Source organism: Pocillopora damicornis, chromosome 5 (genome assembly GCF_964200805.1).
Source record: "Pocillopora damicornis chromosome 5, jaPocDami1.2, whole genome shotgun sequence".
NCBI lineage: Eukaryota > Metazoa > Cnidaria > Anthozoa > Scleractinia > Pocilloporidae > Pocillopora > Pocillopora damicornis.
Window position 1 is genome coordinate 11,430,483 of NC_142674.1, and position 18,980 is coordinate 11,449,462.

Below are 18,980 nucleotides of genomic sequence, written 5' to 3' on the forward strand. Positions count from 1 at the left end.
TTGTCGGAGGGAGGATTGTTCTCCCTTCGACATTGGCCTAGTTTTCGACGAGATCCACAACTACTCGCCGCATCAGAAGCTGGAGTTCGTCGAAAACGTGTGGAAACCAGGTGAGCTTTTTGATTTCCCCGTGTCAATGGAAAATGGAAAATCTCGTAAGTTTGTCTCGGGCTGGCTGAAAAGATTTCCATGGCTAGCTTACTCCAAATATTTCGATGGAGCATTTTGTTTAGCTTGTGTTTGTTTTGGAGTTCAGTGTGGGCGAAACGCTAATAAGTTAGACAAATTATTGAAGTCTTCTCTCACAAATTGGACTTCGGCCGCTTCTCGCTTAACAACTCTCCCAAGCGTCAACAACATTTAATAGCCAAGATCAGAGAACTATTGCCTCAGGCAAACCATACTGTTTTAATTGATGTGTGCCGCACACGATGGATTGAACGGATTGATGGAATGGACCGCATAGTTGAACTTCTCTACCCAGTCACAGCTACACTTGAAGACATCTCACTTAACAGAAACAGCCCTGGAGACTCAACCTGGAATCCAACAAGCAGACATGATGCTCAGTCCTTAATTAATGCAATCAACTTTTCCTTTATTGTTTCTCTTGTTATTGTCAGACATATTTTGGGATTAACTAGACCACTCACAGTGAAGCTGCAACAAAAAGCAATGGATCTTCTTAAAGCTAAAGATGAACTTGCTCTTTTGAAATCAGTCCTTGAAGACATGAGCACTGACATTGATAACAGACATCATAATCTCTACCAGGAAGCAGTGACCATTGCAAGACAAGTAGCAGTCCAGCCAGAAATGGAAGGGGAGGGATAACAGAGGAGATATTATTCCTGACAGTTTGGAGGCTACACTGAAGGATATTGACAAAGATGTATATGTCAACATCTATTCCATGCTGAAAGTCCTGATCACAATTCCAATTTCATCTGCATCTTGTGAGAGATCCATATCATCCCTTCGGAATCTTAAGAACTATTTGAGAAATACAATGACCCAGGACAGACTGAATGGATTGGCACTGATGCATGCCCACAGAGACATGGATTTTGACCTTGAACGTATAATAGATTTATTTGCTGAGTTACATCCTAGGAGAATGAGAATGGCAAACATTTTGTAATAATTTTTTGCACCAGCTGTTTCTAGAGTACTTGTGAGTTATGTTCTGTCTGGGTTATGGCCTTTAAGTCTCATAATCCTTAAACTGATGGAGAACAGTACAGAAGCTCAAACTGGTGCCTGTATAACTTTTTTCAACTCATTTCAAGGTTATTTTCTATTTTGTTTTACTTGTGATGATTTTCCATTGACATTGACATTGGGTTTTCATGTTAAGCTTAAATGGTTAACAAACATTTTCACTGAACTCAACCAGCTTCACAGCAATTCCCAAGGATGAAGAAAGGCTAGTATTATTTCAAATTATCATTTTACTTCAATTTGTATATCATTTTATGATTCTTATAATTTATATTTTTCTAATAATTGTTTTATTTTTTTAATTCCAGCTCCCAACACAGGCTAACCATCCATAAAGCCCTTCTCTCTCTCTCAAATTCTTTTCTGTGTTGTGCTCCTATAAATGAAATGAATAAAAGCCAGCTCAGGAAGTGTTGTTTTTAGTGTTGCTAAACATTTGGATTTATTGAGCCTGGCTTTCATTCATTTCATTCATTGTAGATCAGAGTGTTTCCTGTAGTACTTTCAAGAAAAATAAATGTTTTTTGCCTTTTTGATTACATGCTTTTTTAGTCTTTTGGGGGCAATTAAATTTTCTAAAAATGCATGAAATGGCCTTTAGAGAGCTCCAAATTTCAAATTTTCTCGGGGGGGCATGCCCCCGAACCCCCCTAGCAGGAGTGGGTCCTCGGGTGGAAACTACTCACTCAAAATCCTGGATCCACCCCTGCATAGCCAGAATGAACATCTGGTAGTCCAACTGATCTCTGAGGGCGAAGTAAAAAATATGAGTAAACATTTCAGAATAGAAACAGAGATACATAGCCTTTTTTTATTACTGTTGTTTGGTGGTATTGCTTTGGCATGTTGTCAAAATTACAGATTTTTCCATTAAAAAAAAAAGATGATAAAAAAAGTTCTGCCTGGGGGTATATTGTCATTCATATAGTCCTATTGACGAGATGATAAGTTCTTTCAGAGATGACAAATCCATCTAAAGATGAATGATATTGTTTCTGAAAGTACTTTTTTCAGGACTTATTTCGCCTGGAAAAAATATGTGCATTTTCCCTGAGAAGGATATTAGGATACTGGTATTCGACTCATACAATTTCAGAATTTTCTAAAAGTATTGAGAAGGAAATAAAAGTTTACCACAGAGAAAGTTCAACAAACCAAAATTCTGAAATAATGGGATAACTGGATCTAACTGGATAACTGGATGCTCTATTTGGCACCACTTTAAGTGAAATCTTTATGTGAAAATACTATGGAAACACAAACTGTATAACAAGAAACTCTTCTGTCATCTCCACTTTATACTTTCTCTACTTCCCAAGAGTACAGGGTCAGTTTGTTAAAAGCTGAGTTTAGACAACTAACAGTCAGTGTGAAATCTGATTTCATAGCTGAAAGCTTTCAAATAAAATTCAGTATGTACAATTCTTTTAGTCTGCAATTTGACGATTAGATGCTCTAAAGAAATTATAGCAAATTATTCTAAAAAGGCTTTTAAACAAAGGATTGAACACACCCTGATTAGAATTAATTTTAACTCTGGGTTAGCACTTATCATCCTTCCAACCACTGGGCCCAGGGTTGAACAAGTTTCAATTGTGTGTTTCCAGAAAATATCCATACCCCCACCACGGAGGGAATTGGAAATTCCAGAGGGGTGGGGGGGTCAAAGTCCCAGGAAATTGCAGAGGGGATGGGGGATAAGAGGCGAAATTTTCGTCCAGAGGGTAGGAAGTCGATCGACTTTCTTCGTATGTCAATTGGCGCCTTTTACCTACTTTAGTGGGACGTTCTGAAGTTTAGGTTGTTAAATTACGATGCTTCTAACAGTTCTGCAGCAAAAGAAAGTTTTCTTTTATCCTTGTAGCGCTTTGGAACATAAATAACATCAAATAAAGAAGAGAATTACTTTGTTTTTCGAACGGAGCCGCCATAACTCGTTACCAGTCTCCAAAGATTACAACCAACAGGAGTGGTTACCTAGGGATTTTCCTCGGTCATAACACGTTTCGCGTTCGTAAAATTTACAAATAACTGTCTCGGTCTCGCAAAAAAAAAAAAAACGCTGGTCTCGCCGTCTCGCAAAGTTTCGCATAAATTTACCATTCACTACCCCTTATTGACTCCAGCCATCTATTAATTTTGATCTGCACTGAGCTTAATTCCGTTGCATCATAATGTGTAGGAGACTTGACGATTTCTTTATGGCTTACTTGCTTGCGATGTTACAATGAATGATAAGTACAGTCGTACCGTAGTAGAAAACAGTTGATAGTAACATTGAGAAACATTAGGATCCAGGGCTTTGTATATATGCGCGTGGGACTGGTAACTAGCCAAGGTTTGTTTAAGCACAATCGGACGAAATTATCGACCCGCTGTTAACAAGAATCAATGCTTGTGTGAAGAAATTTTACATTAGAGGCTGGAATTTGGAAAGATGAGTTCAAAATAACTTACTGCTGACTCGGTTTTCTCTTTTGCTCTCTTATTTATGACACAATTTTGTACAAATTTACGTTGCTCAATGTGATTTCGAACGTTTCCATTTCCGGGAAGATATGAACTCAATAAATTGACCTCGCTCCCAATGTGTGGCTTCATAGCTCAGTTGGTAGAGCATCGCACCGGTATCGCGGAGGTCACGGGTTCGAATCCCGTTGAAGCCCTGATTTTTTTCAGGCTTCTTCTTTCCAATTGCTTAAATTGGAAAATTTACTGCGATGATCACATTTCACTTTCGTTTCCATTTCAAGTGCACGCAATTTTCTCAGTACATTGTACAAACTTAACAGTTCAAAAGTGTTTTGTTGCGACTTGTACAGTTTTTTTCTCCTTTCGTGTACTGAGAATACTGTGTTAAATGTTTAAGGATAAGTGTTGTATTTAAAAATAAAGCAAACATTAAGTTTAAGCTAGTTAGCGACGTTTACCTTGCGCGTGTACGCCATCTCTCGAATATACACGCGACAAAATCACACGTCCCTCTTGTTTGTTGCTTGCTACGAGAAAAAAATATATTTCCAGGGGGTATAAGGGGTGGTAGAAAATTCTTTGGAAGTTCCAGAGGGGTGAGGGGGCTACCACTGCTACCCCAAAATGGAAAATCCGAAGGGGTGGGGCGGTCCTATATGAAATTCCCTCCGTGGTGGGGGTATAGATATTTTCTGGAAACACACATTACACTAAGTTATAATTTCAACAAGAAAAAGTTATGATCATTCTTACACCAACAATTCCAGGCAAAGCTGCAACATTTGCAATCTGCTTTACACCAGGAAGGAAACCACCAATACCTGGAGAGCAATTTAATTTAACTGTATAAAAGGAATAAGACAAATGCAGCAAATACAACAGTATTATATTCCAAATGTTCAGAGTACTGTACCTTGAGTTCCAGCCCAGTTCTTCAGCTCATCAAACATTAGCTTTTCCAGCAACTCATTTACTAGAAGATACCTTCAACCTTTAAAGAAAAAGAAAAAGAAAAGAATAGTGTGAACTTCGGAGTCAAATAGCTGCAATGCACAGCTCAAGTCTTGTATCTGAAAGAGTGTGTAAAAATTTGTCCATGGTACTAATTGACTAGAACATTCTTGCAACAATTTACAGAAAAACGCCACAGTCTGCAACTTGGGGAAATGGAGATGGATAATGGATACAATTTGGTCAACCCTGTATTAAGTCGTCACCCACAGGAATAAGGCGTTCAATACAGTGCGAGTGCTTAAATACGGTGCCACCTAAGACAGGTTTGACTGTAGTTCGTGAATTGACTGATTGAAACAAAAAAAAAAAAAGAGGAAACAGTCCTGACATAAGAGACGTGGAGGGGGGCAGGGGGCTAGGATTTGATCATAACGTGGGCTGAAAAGGTGTGTAAGGGGGGGGGGGGTGAACAAAATCTAGTTGAACCAATTTTCGTCGTGACAAAACCTATTTCAAAGAAGGAAATTACTTCGACGGATATGGCGGGTGTAAGGGGATTTATTTTAGATGAACATGGCCTAATATGAACATTCTCACGTATTACATCGTAGGACATGTATTTTGATGCGCACGCTACTCAGCTGGAGTTGGGCCTCTGATCCGATGTTTGGCTCGCGTTCACTTACCTTCATGTTTGGGACAAAGCCTTTCTTAATAAGGAACGAGTTTTTGTTCAAGCGCTCAATGAAAGAGCACTCCTCTTTGAATGTACGGTGTTCTTTCGCCATGTTAGTCCTTTCATTCACGTTTCACAACGGTTTCAGCTGATTCAGCGAAGAGAGAAAAGATCTGTCGCGGTAAATCAGCGCATGACTCCTGTTTGAATCACACGCAGTACAACTTCATATCCAGTCTTTCTCTGGCAAGTAATCCATAATGGCGGACGACGTGAGAGTGTTTTTATTAACTCTCTAGGGATAAACCAGAACTGTTGCTGTTATTCAAAAGAGCGTTTATATTCAGTTTCTCAGTTAAAGCTCTTTGCTCATTGCTCCATAATGGCAGAGAAGAATTCGAAAGGGAAGAAGCGGAAATGGGAACCAGTAGTATTGGACGATCCTTCGTTCTTTGCGGGCGAAATGGATGGATTTGTGTCCCTTGAAGTCATGGAAGATTATGATCTAAAAGAACTAACAGGAATTGGTACAAGTGGACCAGCTCGGAAGAAGAAAATAAAAGAGCGGCCGCCGCAGAAGGTGAATTACTTAAAGTGCTTTAAAACCTACCGCGTTGCTAAATTCAGAAAATAAGATTCAAGCACGTGGTGAAATTACTTTGTATTTGACTTAAGTTTGAGTTTGTACATGTAACTGAGAAATTGGAAAAAATATATTTGTATGTCAATTTTTTTGTTTATTTATTTTTTTATCATTACTCACCTTTAATTATTAAATGTAATAAATGGGAGAATTTTCAGCAAATTTTATGGATGAAGTCTCCTGTGCATCATCCAATCTTAGAAAATACATGTATGTCATAAATGTATGTTTGTGCAGTCTATACTGACACAAAATTGAGGGTTCTCCATTACATTCAAATTGGGCTGAATCATTTATTTATCGACCCACCAGAAGTTATATTAAAGTTAACATGGCCACCAGGTGGACAATCAGACAGGGTTTGATGCTACTCTGGTTTAAGGATTTAAGGAATGTAACCAAAGAAGTTATAATTCATAGACCCAACATTTCAACACTCCTGTCTAGTGCCTTCATCAGAGGTGATCCAAATGCTGCAACAAGAGGTCCTTTTATACCATCACTAATTAGCTGCCTTTTTTTCTGATGAGGTGTAAATAGGCATCAGGTAATAAACCTACCCACACAGAGAAATAATTCGCTTTCGATTCTCACCACCCTATTTGCCATAAAAAGTCTGTAGCCAAAACTTTACTCAGGAGGGCTGACTGTCTACCATCTTCACTCAATTCGAAGGCTGAGGAGAGGAAATATGTTTCAAATGTCCAAAAGGCAAATGGCCATACAAAGACTCCTCTCCACAACTACCAAAAACCAGTTACAACTAGTAGCACTCCTGATGAAAGGGAACCAGCAACTGGTTTTGCTGTTATTCCTTACATTCAGGGTGTTATGGAACCCATTAAGAGAATTTTGAATAGCCACAACATTAAAGTTGCTCAAAAACCTTCTCAGACTTCGGGGTATATTTTTGCCAAACCTAAGGATCCTGTCACAAAAGAACAACAAACTGATGCCATTTATTCTATTCCTTGCAATGACTGTGTCACAACGAATACACTGGAAGACCAAACATCAGCTTGGTACACATTTGAAAGAACATCAAAAAGCAGCTTTCTTTCGCAAAAAAGAAAATTCAGCTTTATTGGAGCACACATACCTAAATAACCATACAATTGGGGGGATAATTCTAAAATTATCACTACTAATCGGCGTTACCACCAGCACCTTTGTTTGGAAGCCTGGCATATTAACTCCACCTGCGCTCCTTTAATGATGATGGCGGCTTACTTCCTGACACCTATTTACACCTTGTCAGAAAAAAAGGTAGCTAATTAGGGATGGTATAACAGGACCTTTTGTTGCAGTGTTTAGATCACCCCTGATGAAGGCACTAGCAATTAAGTCATCTTGTGATACTGAAAATCTTGTTCAATCAACTCAATTCAACTCAAATGGAATGACTTGACTCCTGAGTTAGATTGGGTGTGTTTGACATCAGAAACAAAACAAATTAAAGATAACTGCTAGTCGTACCTTGAATGAAAAAAAAACAAACAAACAAGCAAAAAGAAACAACAGCAACAACAACAGTAACACTCTCCACAAGAACTACATGAAAATACATCAAGTCATCAAAATCATTTTGAGAGCAATTTGTCCTTAATTTTTCAAAGACAGCAGACTGCACTGGCCCAAGGGCTCATGCATTTTTTCAGTCTTTACACATACATGTACAATTATTTGTATTTAACAATACAGGCTTTTTTTTGGTTTTCTCTAAAATTTTGGCTCACAGAAAAAAAAATATATACAAAAAAGCTACACAGTATTCTACTTTGATTTTATATCTTCAGGATAATCAGGAACAAACAGATACCACACCACTCACACAACTTGAAAAAAGCACAAAGAATGACCAACAGACAAAAGGAAAAAAAAAGAGGAAAAAGAAAAACAAGGCCCAAAGTAAAGCCCAGTCAGAAGAGCAAAACAGAGTAGAAATGGTCACTGACAATAGACTGGAGGAAGATCCTCCAGGTAAGAATTACTTTCTGGAATTATGGATGGGAAATGCACCAAACAAAGTACAATTTTTTACTCCTATGATTGTACGTGAAATGTTCTATAAACAAGAGAATCAGGCACATTTTGTGTAGATAATGTTGTGTTGGCAAAGAATTCACGGGAAAACGGACACTAACGCTTTTCCGTTAAACGGTCTCGAAAAACGGTTGTAAACGGATAGTAAACGGTTAACTCGAGCGTTTAAACGGATGCCATAACCGCTTAAACGGATGGCAAAAAATTTAAACGGTTGACCAAAGTCCAAAAACGGATAGCTTAGGCCCTCAAACGGTTGACCAAAAATAAAAACGGATAGCACGAAACGTTAAACGGTTGACCAAAGTTCAAAAACGGATGGCTCACACTGTTAAACGGTTGACCAAAAATAAAAACGGTCAGCCCGAAACGTTAAACAGTTGACCAAAGTCCAAAAACGGATAGCTTAAACCGAGAAACGGTTGACCAAAATCGACAAACGATGAGCTTAAAATTAATGTTTAACGGCTGTGGTTGAGCCGGCGAGATCTTCTGCGCAAAAACTTTCAGAGTGACGACGGATAATTATCCTTTAAAGCGAAAATATTGAGCATGATAATTTGAAAAGTAATAACTAGCATATACTTGCGCATTTTATTTCTGGGTTAATTACTGCCGCTTTCGTGTGACATTCATGAAATAAGCGCAATTTACTGAGAATAGTTTCGCTGCCGAATATCCTGAACGGCTACCGCGAGAAACTCATAATCTTCTCCTTTGTTTATTCTTATTAGTATTGAAAATGAACTTCATTTTTCCTGTTCGGAAGTTTCGCGAAACAAATTTGCATATGCAATGCCGCCACCTTGTCTGAAGCCGAGACCTTTCAAGGTCAAATAACGCAATGAAGTTCCATTGCAAATAAAAGGTCGAATCGGTGTCACCCACCAGGCGGGGCCGTTAAAATGATTGTCAATAAAACCAAGAAAGATGAATCAAGATGATATAAACAGAAAGAGAGTAGCCGATTTAACTTGTTTGTCAAAGGATGCGACGGAAACTCGCTTACTATGATCATGCAAAAGATAAAACCAAAATAAGATACGGTGTTTCTGTATTTCAAGAACCGGCGAGTATCGAGCGAACGTAAGATTGATACTTCGAACTGCCTATAACAGAATGATAGGCAAACAGTCCAAAGCTTTCCGTGGAACTTTAAACGGATAGCTTTTTTTTTAAAACGGGTCAGCAAACCGTTTAAATGTTTTTGCTAGAGCGTTGAACGGATGCAAATTTTTTTAAACGGATGCAAATTTTTTTAAACGGATGAGCAAACCGCTTAAACGTTTTGGCAAAAGCGTTAAACGGATGCAAATTTTTTTAAACTGATGAGCAAACCGCTTAAACGTTTTAGCTAAAGCGTTAAACGGATGCAAATTTTTTTAAACGGATAAGCAAACCGTTTAAACGCTTTCATGAACCGTTTAAACGGATATAAACGGATAGTAAACGGTTTTGCAGCTTAAACGGAAAAGCGTTAGTGTCCGTTTTCCCGTGGAGGGTCACAATTTTCTATAAATTATGTAATTTTACCAATAAGTTGGTTATTATTATGATTATTATTATTTATTAAAAAAGTATTCATTGATTTAGATTATGTAACCTTCATTGACATTTTTCATATTCAGCCAGGTACAAATAACTCATTGCATATATTGTGGTGCAATTTTATCCTTGGTTCAAATTTTAATTTCCTTTGTTTCAAACTCATTACCGTACATTGCAATACCCAAAAAACAAAAACAAAAACAAAACAAAATAAAATCTGAGCCAAGGATAAAATTGAACCACAACACATACAACTGTAATAATGTGATATTCCCCACCAACACTACATGTACAGTATGAGGTTGAGATGCAGTCATTTTTTATAGCTAAATTGTTCATTTTGAATGAACTAAACTGTAGAGCCCAGGGCAGATGTGAGTGCTTGGGAAGTCCTTGGTGTTCCCAAAGAAGTTCAGAGAGGACTCAGTGAACAAAGTTTTATTACACCAACCCCTATACAGACTCTTTCCCTTCCACCTGCAATATTCCACCACAGGGACATCATTGGTGCAGCAGAAACAGTGAGTTGAATCAGAGCAGTTGGATTGGTGGAAGTCTCTTTTACTATATCCATTGTTTGTTTACTTGGTTGCACAACTTTTTTAAATACTTATTTTTATTTTTTTGAGAGGGAGAGAGAGAGCGGAAAAAATACTTTTTCAACATGTACATGTATTTAATATGATGTACACCTTGCTCATTTACATACAAGAAGACTTTCCCACACATTATAGCAAACAGTTTCTGTTACTTTAGAGCTGGTCTTTGACCTGAATTAATGTCTAAGTACTAAGAGAGTGTTGAATAATTACAAATATGACTTTTGTTAAAGCACTCTTGAGGAGGGCCGTTGAGCTGAAAGTATGTGTATGGTGTACCTCTTGAAAGAACTCAGACTGACAGACTGACAGATTGAAAGTTAAATTTTAATCTCTTAAGAAATAATTTGATAGTTCTTCCCTCCTATAGAGAAGTTTTGATTTCACGAATGGCTGGTTTTTAAGGAGGATGTTAAATAAAATATATATTTTTACAAGGGTTCAGGTAAAACACTAGCCTTTGGGATTCCAATTCTCACCCACACCCTTGGCCAGAAGACCAGTCAAGAAGCAGGAGAAACTACAGAATATGCTACCAAAAATAATGCTACAGAAGCCACAGAAACTGGTACTGGAACATCCAAGCTCAAGAAACCACTCCTGGCGTTGATAATGACACCAACCAGAGAATTGGCTATACAAATAAAAAATCATCTCAAGCAGGCTGCAAAACATACATCTTTAGAGGTAAACTTTATGTACTTAAATTGACAATTTGGAAGTTACCTCCACAGTTAGATTCTGTTTTCCATTGTTAGAAACTCAATTATCACTTTATTTTTATTGGCATAAGTCAATTTTGTCTCGATAGCCTTTATTTAATACTATTTTTTTCAGTAGAGCAGAAGGCAAACCTATCTCTTGTTTGGAAAGTGTTTTTTATATTTTCTTTTGGAAACATAAATTTGTAGCCTCAATAAGCTTAAGCAACTTAAATTGACAATGAGTCAGCGCTGACATAAACATAAACTGAACAGGGCGTGTAGTTTTTTTTTCCTGGTGGCCACTTGGCTCTTAAATCTTTCAAAGTGGTAGCCAGTTCGAAAAAAGTTGGTCGCCATTCTTAAAGACAAACAAAACCTATTTTTCTCCGCTGTCAGCGTTCTAGATAGACCCTTCAAAATTATGTTAGGAAAAAGATATTTTACGTGCCACAAAGTGGACACTGGGATGGATGATATACAACGTTCAAGCTCACCTGTTTTGGAAACAAACTTAACAAGGAAGTTTGCCGCGGATTTATCTTTACAAATCTTTTTAACTCATTCGCCAATTTGGCGACTAATTTTCAGGATTTGGTCATCAAAAAGAAAAATTTAATCGTATTGGCGCCTGTATTAGGCGCAATTTCACGCCTTGCTGTATTGTTTTGTGGTATCATATTCTGGGCTGAAATATTTATGTTATCTTCGCCCCTTCATCAGCAAAGTATATACAAACCCTTTTGTTCAGAGAATTACAATCCTGCCCCTTATGATGTACCATTTACCCCCTACCCTTCCCTCCCTAGCCGCCCCTTCCAGTCCTGTTTCAACGTGTATCTTTTATCAGAAAAATACCCAGCAAGCAAAGTCCCTCAAAATTATTTCAATCAATAAACAATTGAAACTGAAATTTATTTTTCCAAGATTGTTGCTGTGGTTGGAGGAATGGCACCTCAAAAACAACAGAGACTTTTAAACAAGTGTCCTGAGATAATAGTAGCCACCCCGGGAAGACTGTGGGATTTGATTTCCGAGGTAAGTACCTCATGTATCATAAGTTGTACTGATTCACTTTCTTTTAGAGATCTGAAACAGTCGACACACACTTGTACATGTAGGTATGTTTCTCTTGAGATCGGTTGACCTGTGTAGTTTTTAGCATAAAGTTGGATTTCCAATGTCGCGTAAGTTTTTCCGTTCGTAAACGCCGTAAAAATAATAAGCACAACTGTAAGCATTTTCCACTGCTATGTAAACATCATTACCTGGCGTGTTTTTTTTTTCTTTCTCTTTTTTCAATAACCAACAGTCAAATTGGAGTGTAGCCTCTTTATATCAAATGGATGATTCTAGAGATATCTGCTCGCGGCGTTTAATTTCAGGGGGAAGAGCATGTCTGCCGTTTGGAGCACTTGAGATATCTTGTAATTGACGAGGCAGACAGAATGGTGGAGCAAGGCCACTTTCAAGAATTGTCTTTAATATTGGAGCTCATTCATAGAAAGAGGTACATACCACATCTACATTTATATTAGCAATGGACTTCAATTTCCATTGAAACTTTAATTTTTTCAGGCTTCTCTTTCTGAAATGGTTTTCTTGACAGCCAACCTGTTAGCTGAGGTAAATGACTCTCTTTTTATAAAATTTTAACTTTAGTGTTTCTTTTTCGCAGTGATAATGATGAAGATGAAGGAACTGCAAAGCGAAGACATCTACAGAAGTTTATTTTCTCTGCAACTTTAACTCTTCCAAAGTCGTTTAAGAGGAAAGGAAAAGAAAAGAAAATCACAAGCGAAGAAGGCTTAGGTAAATCACGGCATATTTGACTCAGAGTAAGAGAAGCTAGAGATAGCATCAACGTATTTTATCAGCTATTACTGAAGGAATGAAATGATTTAAATTATCCTTCATTTAAAACCCAAAAATTTGCGGCTTTATCAAGTGTGTCGAAGTTTTTATTGTGTTGTTTTTGCTTTTGTCTTTGTTATCTAACATCTTAGTTAAACATGATTAAGTTGATCGGCTTGTGTTCTTCCGTCAACAGCAATACTCTTTGCATTTTACATTTTTAGTGTCGCTGATGGACAAAGTTGGGCTGCAGAAGAACAGTTGTAAAATTATCGATGTCACTAACAAGAGAGGAACCGTAGAAACCCTGACGGAAGCAAAGATCTCATGTGCAATTGAAGAGAAGGTTTGTAATAGTTGAGCTGACAAGGAAGCGAAACACTTCAAGATCCAGGATACACTTTTTATTACTTTTTATTATTGTTTTGAGCCAAATGCATCTACATGTACACCGCACTGTCTAGGAACATGATCCACGGAGCCACAGAGGTGTACCAAGTGAAATCGAAGGAGAACTACGAAACATACAGTTGTTTTAAAAATCACCTCATTAAGATTTATTTTGAATTTTCTTTCTAGGACCTATATCTCTACTATTTCCTCTCCCGGTACCCAGGCCGTACTTTGGTTTTCTCCAACACCGTGGACTGTGTGAGGAGACTGGGCTCTTTGTTTAGGCTACTGGACTTTGACCCGTGGGTTCTTCACGCCAGCATGCAACAAAGGCAAAGATTAAAGAATTTAGACAGGTCGGGTGAAAATTGATTGAAATGGAAAATACAAAAAACAATGAAACAAACAAAAAGAAGAATAAAAACCAAGAACAAAAAAAAACCACGAAACAAAGGAAAAAAAAAACAGCAAAACAGATCAAAGCAACAATTAGGAACCTAATTTTGTAGATAATGTGCTTTTTCCTGTTGCGTCTTTCACGTTCTTTATTCTGCAACTTGCTTTGCGCAAAACACTAGGCGACACGCGTGTTTTGTGGCCTTGGATCAGAATCATCATGATCTTATTACTATTTTTTTTTCATCAAAACAGTGAGTTTAGTTTACGACCTGACTGACCTATTAAACCAATCCTGATTGACAATGGAATTTCCTTTATATATAGACTATAACTGGATCGCCTTGACTGATTAAAACCCGCCCCTCTCCCCCCTCAGAGAATATTTAAAGCTGGATAGGACTTATTTTACACCAGCATGAAATTTTGGCTTATTTTTTTTCTTGCCTGTTAGATTTAAGCAAAGTGCGAGTGGCTTACTTCTGGCTACAGATGTGGCCGCAAGAGGTTTGGACATACCAGCTGTTGAGCATGTAATTCACTATCAAGTCCTGAAGGACCCTGATGTAAGTACGTGCAAGTATGTGTGTACGGTTGGTTAGCTTGTGTTGGTGGTTAGCCTGTGCCGTAGGCGGGAACGGAAGCGATTGCTTTTTGGCGGCAGTGCTTTCATTCTCTGCGAAACTCTACCTTGACAAAAGGCTTTGGGAGGCACGCTGCTTCAACCGACTATGCGTTGACCAAGGTGTGGGCTACAAGTCTCAACTGTAAGAGAAGCTCAACCAGAATGTGGATAGCAAAGTTCGAACGCTGTTGACACCCGAATTCTTTCTCTAAATTTATGTTATTGTATCTCTTTACTTCTTTTTAAAACTTCATTTTCTAAATCTTTGTTTTGTTTCCAATTTGTGTATATGTGTGAGGTTTACCTACCGAAATCAAAACATAATTCATTTCAGTTAATGATTTTTGATTTAGAAAAAAAATTGACTCTGTTCTCCAAATGCAGTTTATATGGAAGGATCAGTTTTTTATCGTTTATCGTCCTCAGTTGTATCTCGTTTAATAATGAACTGTTGTGTAATGATGTAACCAAAATGTAAGTATTAACTTTAGCGCAACCATCTCATGTGATCCTCCGTTCCTAAATTCTTTCTCTGTGTTCGTTAACAGCTTTACATTCACCGCAGTGGACGGACAGCTAGAGCGAGCAGGGAAGGTCTGAGTGTCGTTCTTGTTGGCCCAGAAGAAATGGGATCATACAAGAAAATTATGAAGACGCTTAATGGAGGTGACGTGTCTTCATTATCTCTAACGTATCTCTTTAACAGTTAAACTCTAAAAGGTTATTTGGAAATCCCCCTCAGTTTGAGGTGCCATTCGTCTAAATTTCCTTTTTAGTTAGATAAATCTTTACGCCTTAACGTTAGTATGCATATTCTCCATGCATACTGTTCTCTATATATTTCTTAAGGTGTTGACATGGAGATTTCGTGTAACAATCAAGAGCTTCTTTAGTTGGTGATCATTTCCCGTATTCTCGTGGCTTTAAAGAGAACCTGAATTTTTAAAACAAATACTGGTAAAAAGGCTCAAAATGTATTAACTCAAGATATCTGGTCCTTAAAACCATACCTGTGACCTTGTTGATTTTTTTTTCCGCTTTCAAAACTGGCCTTCACGGCAAGTTCGAACTACCCGCGTTCGCCATCTTGTTAGGTACGCAAAGCATTTTGGGTTGATGACGTGTAATGGTTGCTCCGTTCATTCGTAGTTGGGTTATCCTACCTAATGCGTGTACGGATAGCTTTGTTAACAGGAGAATGATTGGATACCCATTTGATAACAAGGTTAGAGGTTAATTTTAAGTACCCAATATCTTGTGTTTGATACATTTATAACCTTTTTAAAAATATTTACTTGGGTGTGACAGTCGTTGGGAGAAGTTGGAGGTTGGTCACTCTTATCGATCACAGGGTTAAGGAAATTGGTCATCGCACGAAGATGATACCCCTCTAGTTGATAAATATTTCTTTTAGCCGCAACCAATATTTTAGGAGGAAAAGGTACATCGTAATCGTCTTTAGGAGGTCACTGGGCCCGACTACAATTTAACCCTCTACACCCTTAAAAATCAGTTTGCATTTTCTCCACACCATTTTCCATGAATTTTCTATGGAACTAACAAAGATAATTTTTTTAACAATCAAGAGTTTCTTTAGGTGGTCGTTCCCTGTACTCTCGTGACCTTTATGTTTGATTCAGGAGTGATGCTGTCAGAAGAAACTAGATGCCAGTCATGAATAGGCGTTTAAGGGTTAACTTACAGTCTCTCGTGTCGTTCGTTTGTTTGTTTCATTTTTTTGTTCATATTTGTTTTCTTGATTTTATTCTTTTTAAAATTTTGTGTTGCAGGAAACGAGCTAGACTCCTTTCCAGTTGATGTGTCTTTTATGTCCTCCATTAGGAAAAGAATTTCTTTCGCCAAGCAAATTGACAAAGAAGAACACAAGTAGGTGAAGATGAAAAAAAAAAGGAAAGAAAGGAAAAGAGAAATATGGCAATTATCTTTTGGGTAGCCCTTTGTGTTTTTGTTTGTTTGTCCTTTCGCTTGAGAAAAAGGCCCAATTTGACAGTCGAACTTGACAGCTCAGCATTTTTTGCACAAAGAATTGTTCACGCAGTAACGGATCTTGTCTCCTTCATTCTCAATTCTTTCCAACCCTCCCCCCCCCCTCCCCTCCCTTTCCCTTTGTCTAAACTCCCCCTCTTATGAAAGCCATCGAACCATATTCACAGGTTTAGGCGCAAAAAGTCAAGTAATGACTGGATACTTGCCTCTGCCAAAGCCATGGACATTGAAGTTGACGAAGATTTGTATCTTTTTCGATGAGATAATTCATACATTTACATGCGCATTCTTCGCTCCTGTGTGCTATCACATGGTCTGGGACTATTTAGACTACCAGCCTCAACATCAGTCTTAGGTGGTTTGGGCTTGAATGCATTTATTGTCAGAAAACATTTCAACGGAACGGGCGGAACTGGTGTTCTGGAACTTTACTGTCTCGAAGGTTTGATGTCACATTTTATACACTGTCCTGTTCAGTTTATTTTCCTTAAAAAAGTTTTTTACAGACTGGAAGATCTCGGAGATCAGGGAGAAAGGAAAGAGCGACACGTAAAGCTGAAGCAATTGAAAGGTAATCAACCTTTAGTTAAGGCAGACAATGGTTGTACTGACAGTCCCACCAAAAATAATAGATCTTGCAGGCTGATAATATCTTAGTGCAATCAAAATACGTTACATTTAGCTTGTAGTAGTAGGGTGGGGTGAGGATTATTGTTCCCATGGTTCTTACGTTTGAGTTCTATGTGAAAGGGAAGTATGAAAAGATAGTGAACAGTCTTGATTTCCAGCCTTGTGTGGGTTAGCGTTAGCTTAGCCTGAGTCGAGTGCTCCTTTCATTTATTGGTAAATATTTTAATAGATCTATATCAGTGCCGTTTTATTTTACAGCAGAACTTACTGGTTTGCTGAAGACACCTCTGATTCCTGCTGGTTTTAGTGGAAAGTACCCGACTAAAACTGGATCCCTTATAATGCCAGGGATCAAAGGTATTAAGTGAATAGAGAAACAAGAGTATTTTGAGGGACAAAATGATGTGTTGCTAAACACATCGTTTTTTAATCTTTAGTGAGAGTATTATTGGTGATTTAACAGAGCTAGTGTCAACTGAGGCTCCTTTTATTTTGTTTTGTTTGTTTGTTTGTTTGTTTGTTTGTTTGTCTTTTATCTTCTCTTTTCCTGCTGCCATCCTCTGGTTTTCTGGTCCACATTTTTTTTTTTAAATGAGATAACTGCTTTTTTCCATTCCTAGTCATGTGCCAATTGTTTAAATGTTCGTCTTATTTCGGTATTCACAGCCGACACGAATTTAGAAGATAATGAAAAAGTGGCTGTTGAAGATGTAAGAAGAAAGAAAAGAAACAAGAAAAGCAAAACGTAACTTGCATTCTTCAAACGAGGTCGACAACTGATCGTGAAAGAAGAAGGGAGATTAAAAACACGAAATGGAGAAAGATTCTTACTTGTAACAACTAGACTGGAAGAGAAAGAGTTGATTTGAGCAAGGTTGACCAGTCAGTGGCAGAATAAACTAAAATCTCGTCTCAAAGTCTTTGACCCCGATGCTATATGGATACAATGTAACTTAAAGCAATGGCGTTCTTTAATCTTCGGGACACCACCCTTCAGACTCGCGGTAAAATACGACTGGATAAAGCAACTAGTCACAGTCTGACAACGCATGTCCACTTTGCGCATTTTCTTGATTTATGACTTGAATTGATTTACAGATTTTTTTGTTCTTTACTCAGTGGCCCGAATTTAGTTAGTTAGGGTTGTTTCAGTCACATATTGCCGTTGGTCATATGAAGGTTTCAAGAATGGGTCGGAAAGGAGCTGAAAACGCTGTTTTAAAGGGAAATTATTTTTCACATGCTTGACAAATGTTGTCCACAAGCCTTTCGCTTGTTCATATATATAAAAACATTTTTAAAAAAAATGTAGATGTGTTGTAAGCAGGAGATTCAGTGGCGTTACCTGAGGAGACGTGAAGAATAACCCTTTTCTAATAAATAAGTCATTTACTGAGAACTCACTCCAAGTCTCGTTCACACTAAACTTCCCTTGAATCTTTGCCGTTTAGTTTATGCGTGAATGTTTTTTTGCTATCAATGCAATGAGAATATGTTACTATGTAAGTGTGAGCTATTTCTCTTCGAACGCAATTTGCATTGTCATGGTAAAGTGCATCTTTTCGTTCTGTTTTGTTTTGTTTCTTTTGGAGGCTCTACTTCCTCCATTCTGTCGAGTGCGGGCCAGGTCTCATTTCCCAAACAGTTACCGGGTAGCGCGAAGGTTTTTTAGGACATGTTTAACAAACGGCATCCGAAAAGAAGAGAAAAGTGCGAAAATGAGAGGCAACTAGATCTCTACACAATTCTTCATTTTAACACTTGCACATCAGGGCGGTAAAAATCTACACTTTCTATCATAATAATTATATTTTTGTATTATACCATCATGCGAGCCAAATGCTGCATGAAGACAAAAAAGGTTAAGTCAACCCTTGATTTAGTGGATCACGTTCTGCAGAGTCGTAATCCATCGATATGATTTCAATTAATTTGGTCTGCAGGTAGCTAGACTTGTAATGAGCTTGCAAATGTCACAACTTGAATATAGTAGAACCTATCAAAAGTTAACAATAATCCTCACACAGAACTTGTAAACTGGTATTATAACATAGCTTGTAAATTTGTCTAATCAAATTCAATTGCGCGAGCGTGCTTCATATTCCTATTGTGCACGCTTATGACGTCAGCAAACAAATCCCTCGCGAAAAAAATTTTCCATCGGGTTGAAAATGTTAAAGAAATTGGTTCATACATCAGCTGTGCGTTCATCGAGATA

At 37.9% G+C, this 18,980-nt stretch overlaps 1 protein-coding gene across 1 annotated transcript; it reads left to right on the plus strand.

The window, feature by feature from the left end:
* The first annotated feature begins 5,129 nt into the window (after positions 1-5,129).
* Positions 5,130-18,161, plus strand: LOC149045232 (ATP-dependent RNA helicase DDX24-like). The gene is made up of 16 exons (XM_089208174.1): positions 5,130-5,903; positions 7,763-7,946; positions 9,918-10,078; positions 10,595-10,843; positions 11,785-11,895; positions 12,243-12,367; positions 12,536-12,669; positions 12,936-13,057; positions 13,291-13,460; positions 13,955-14,066; positions 14,674-14,791; positions 15,916-16,012; positions 16,300-16,377; positions 16,639-16,703; positions 17,021-17,119; positions 17,429-18,161. Exons 1-16 carry the CDS (start codon positions 5,706-5,708, stop codon positions 17,509-17,511), a joined length of 2,106 nt encoding a protein of 701 aa, XP_089064300.1. The 5' UTR covers positions 5,130-5,705; the 3' UTR covers positions 17,512-18,161.
* Positions 18,162-18,980: the final 819 nt, after the last annotated feature.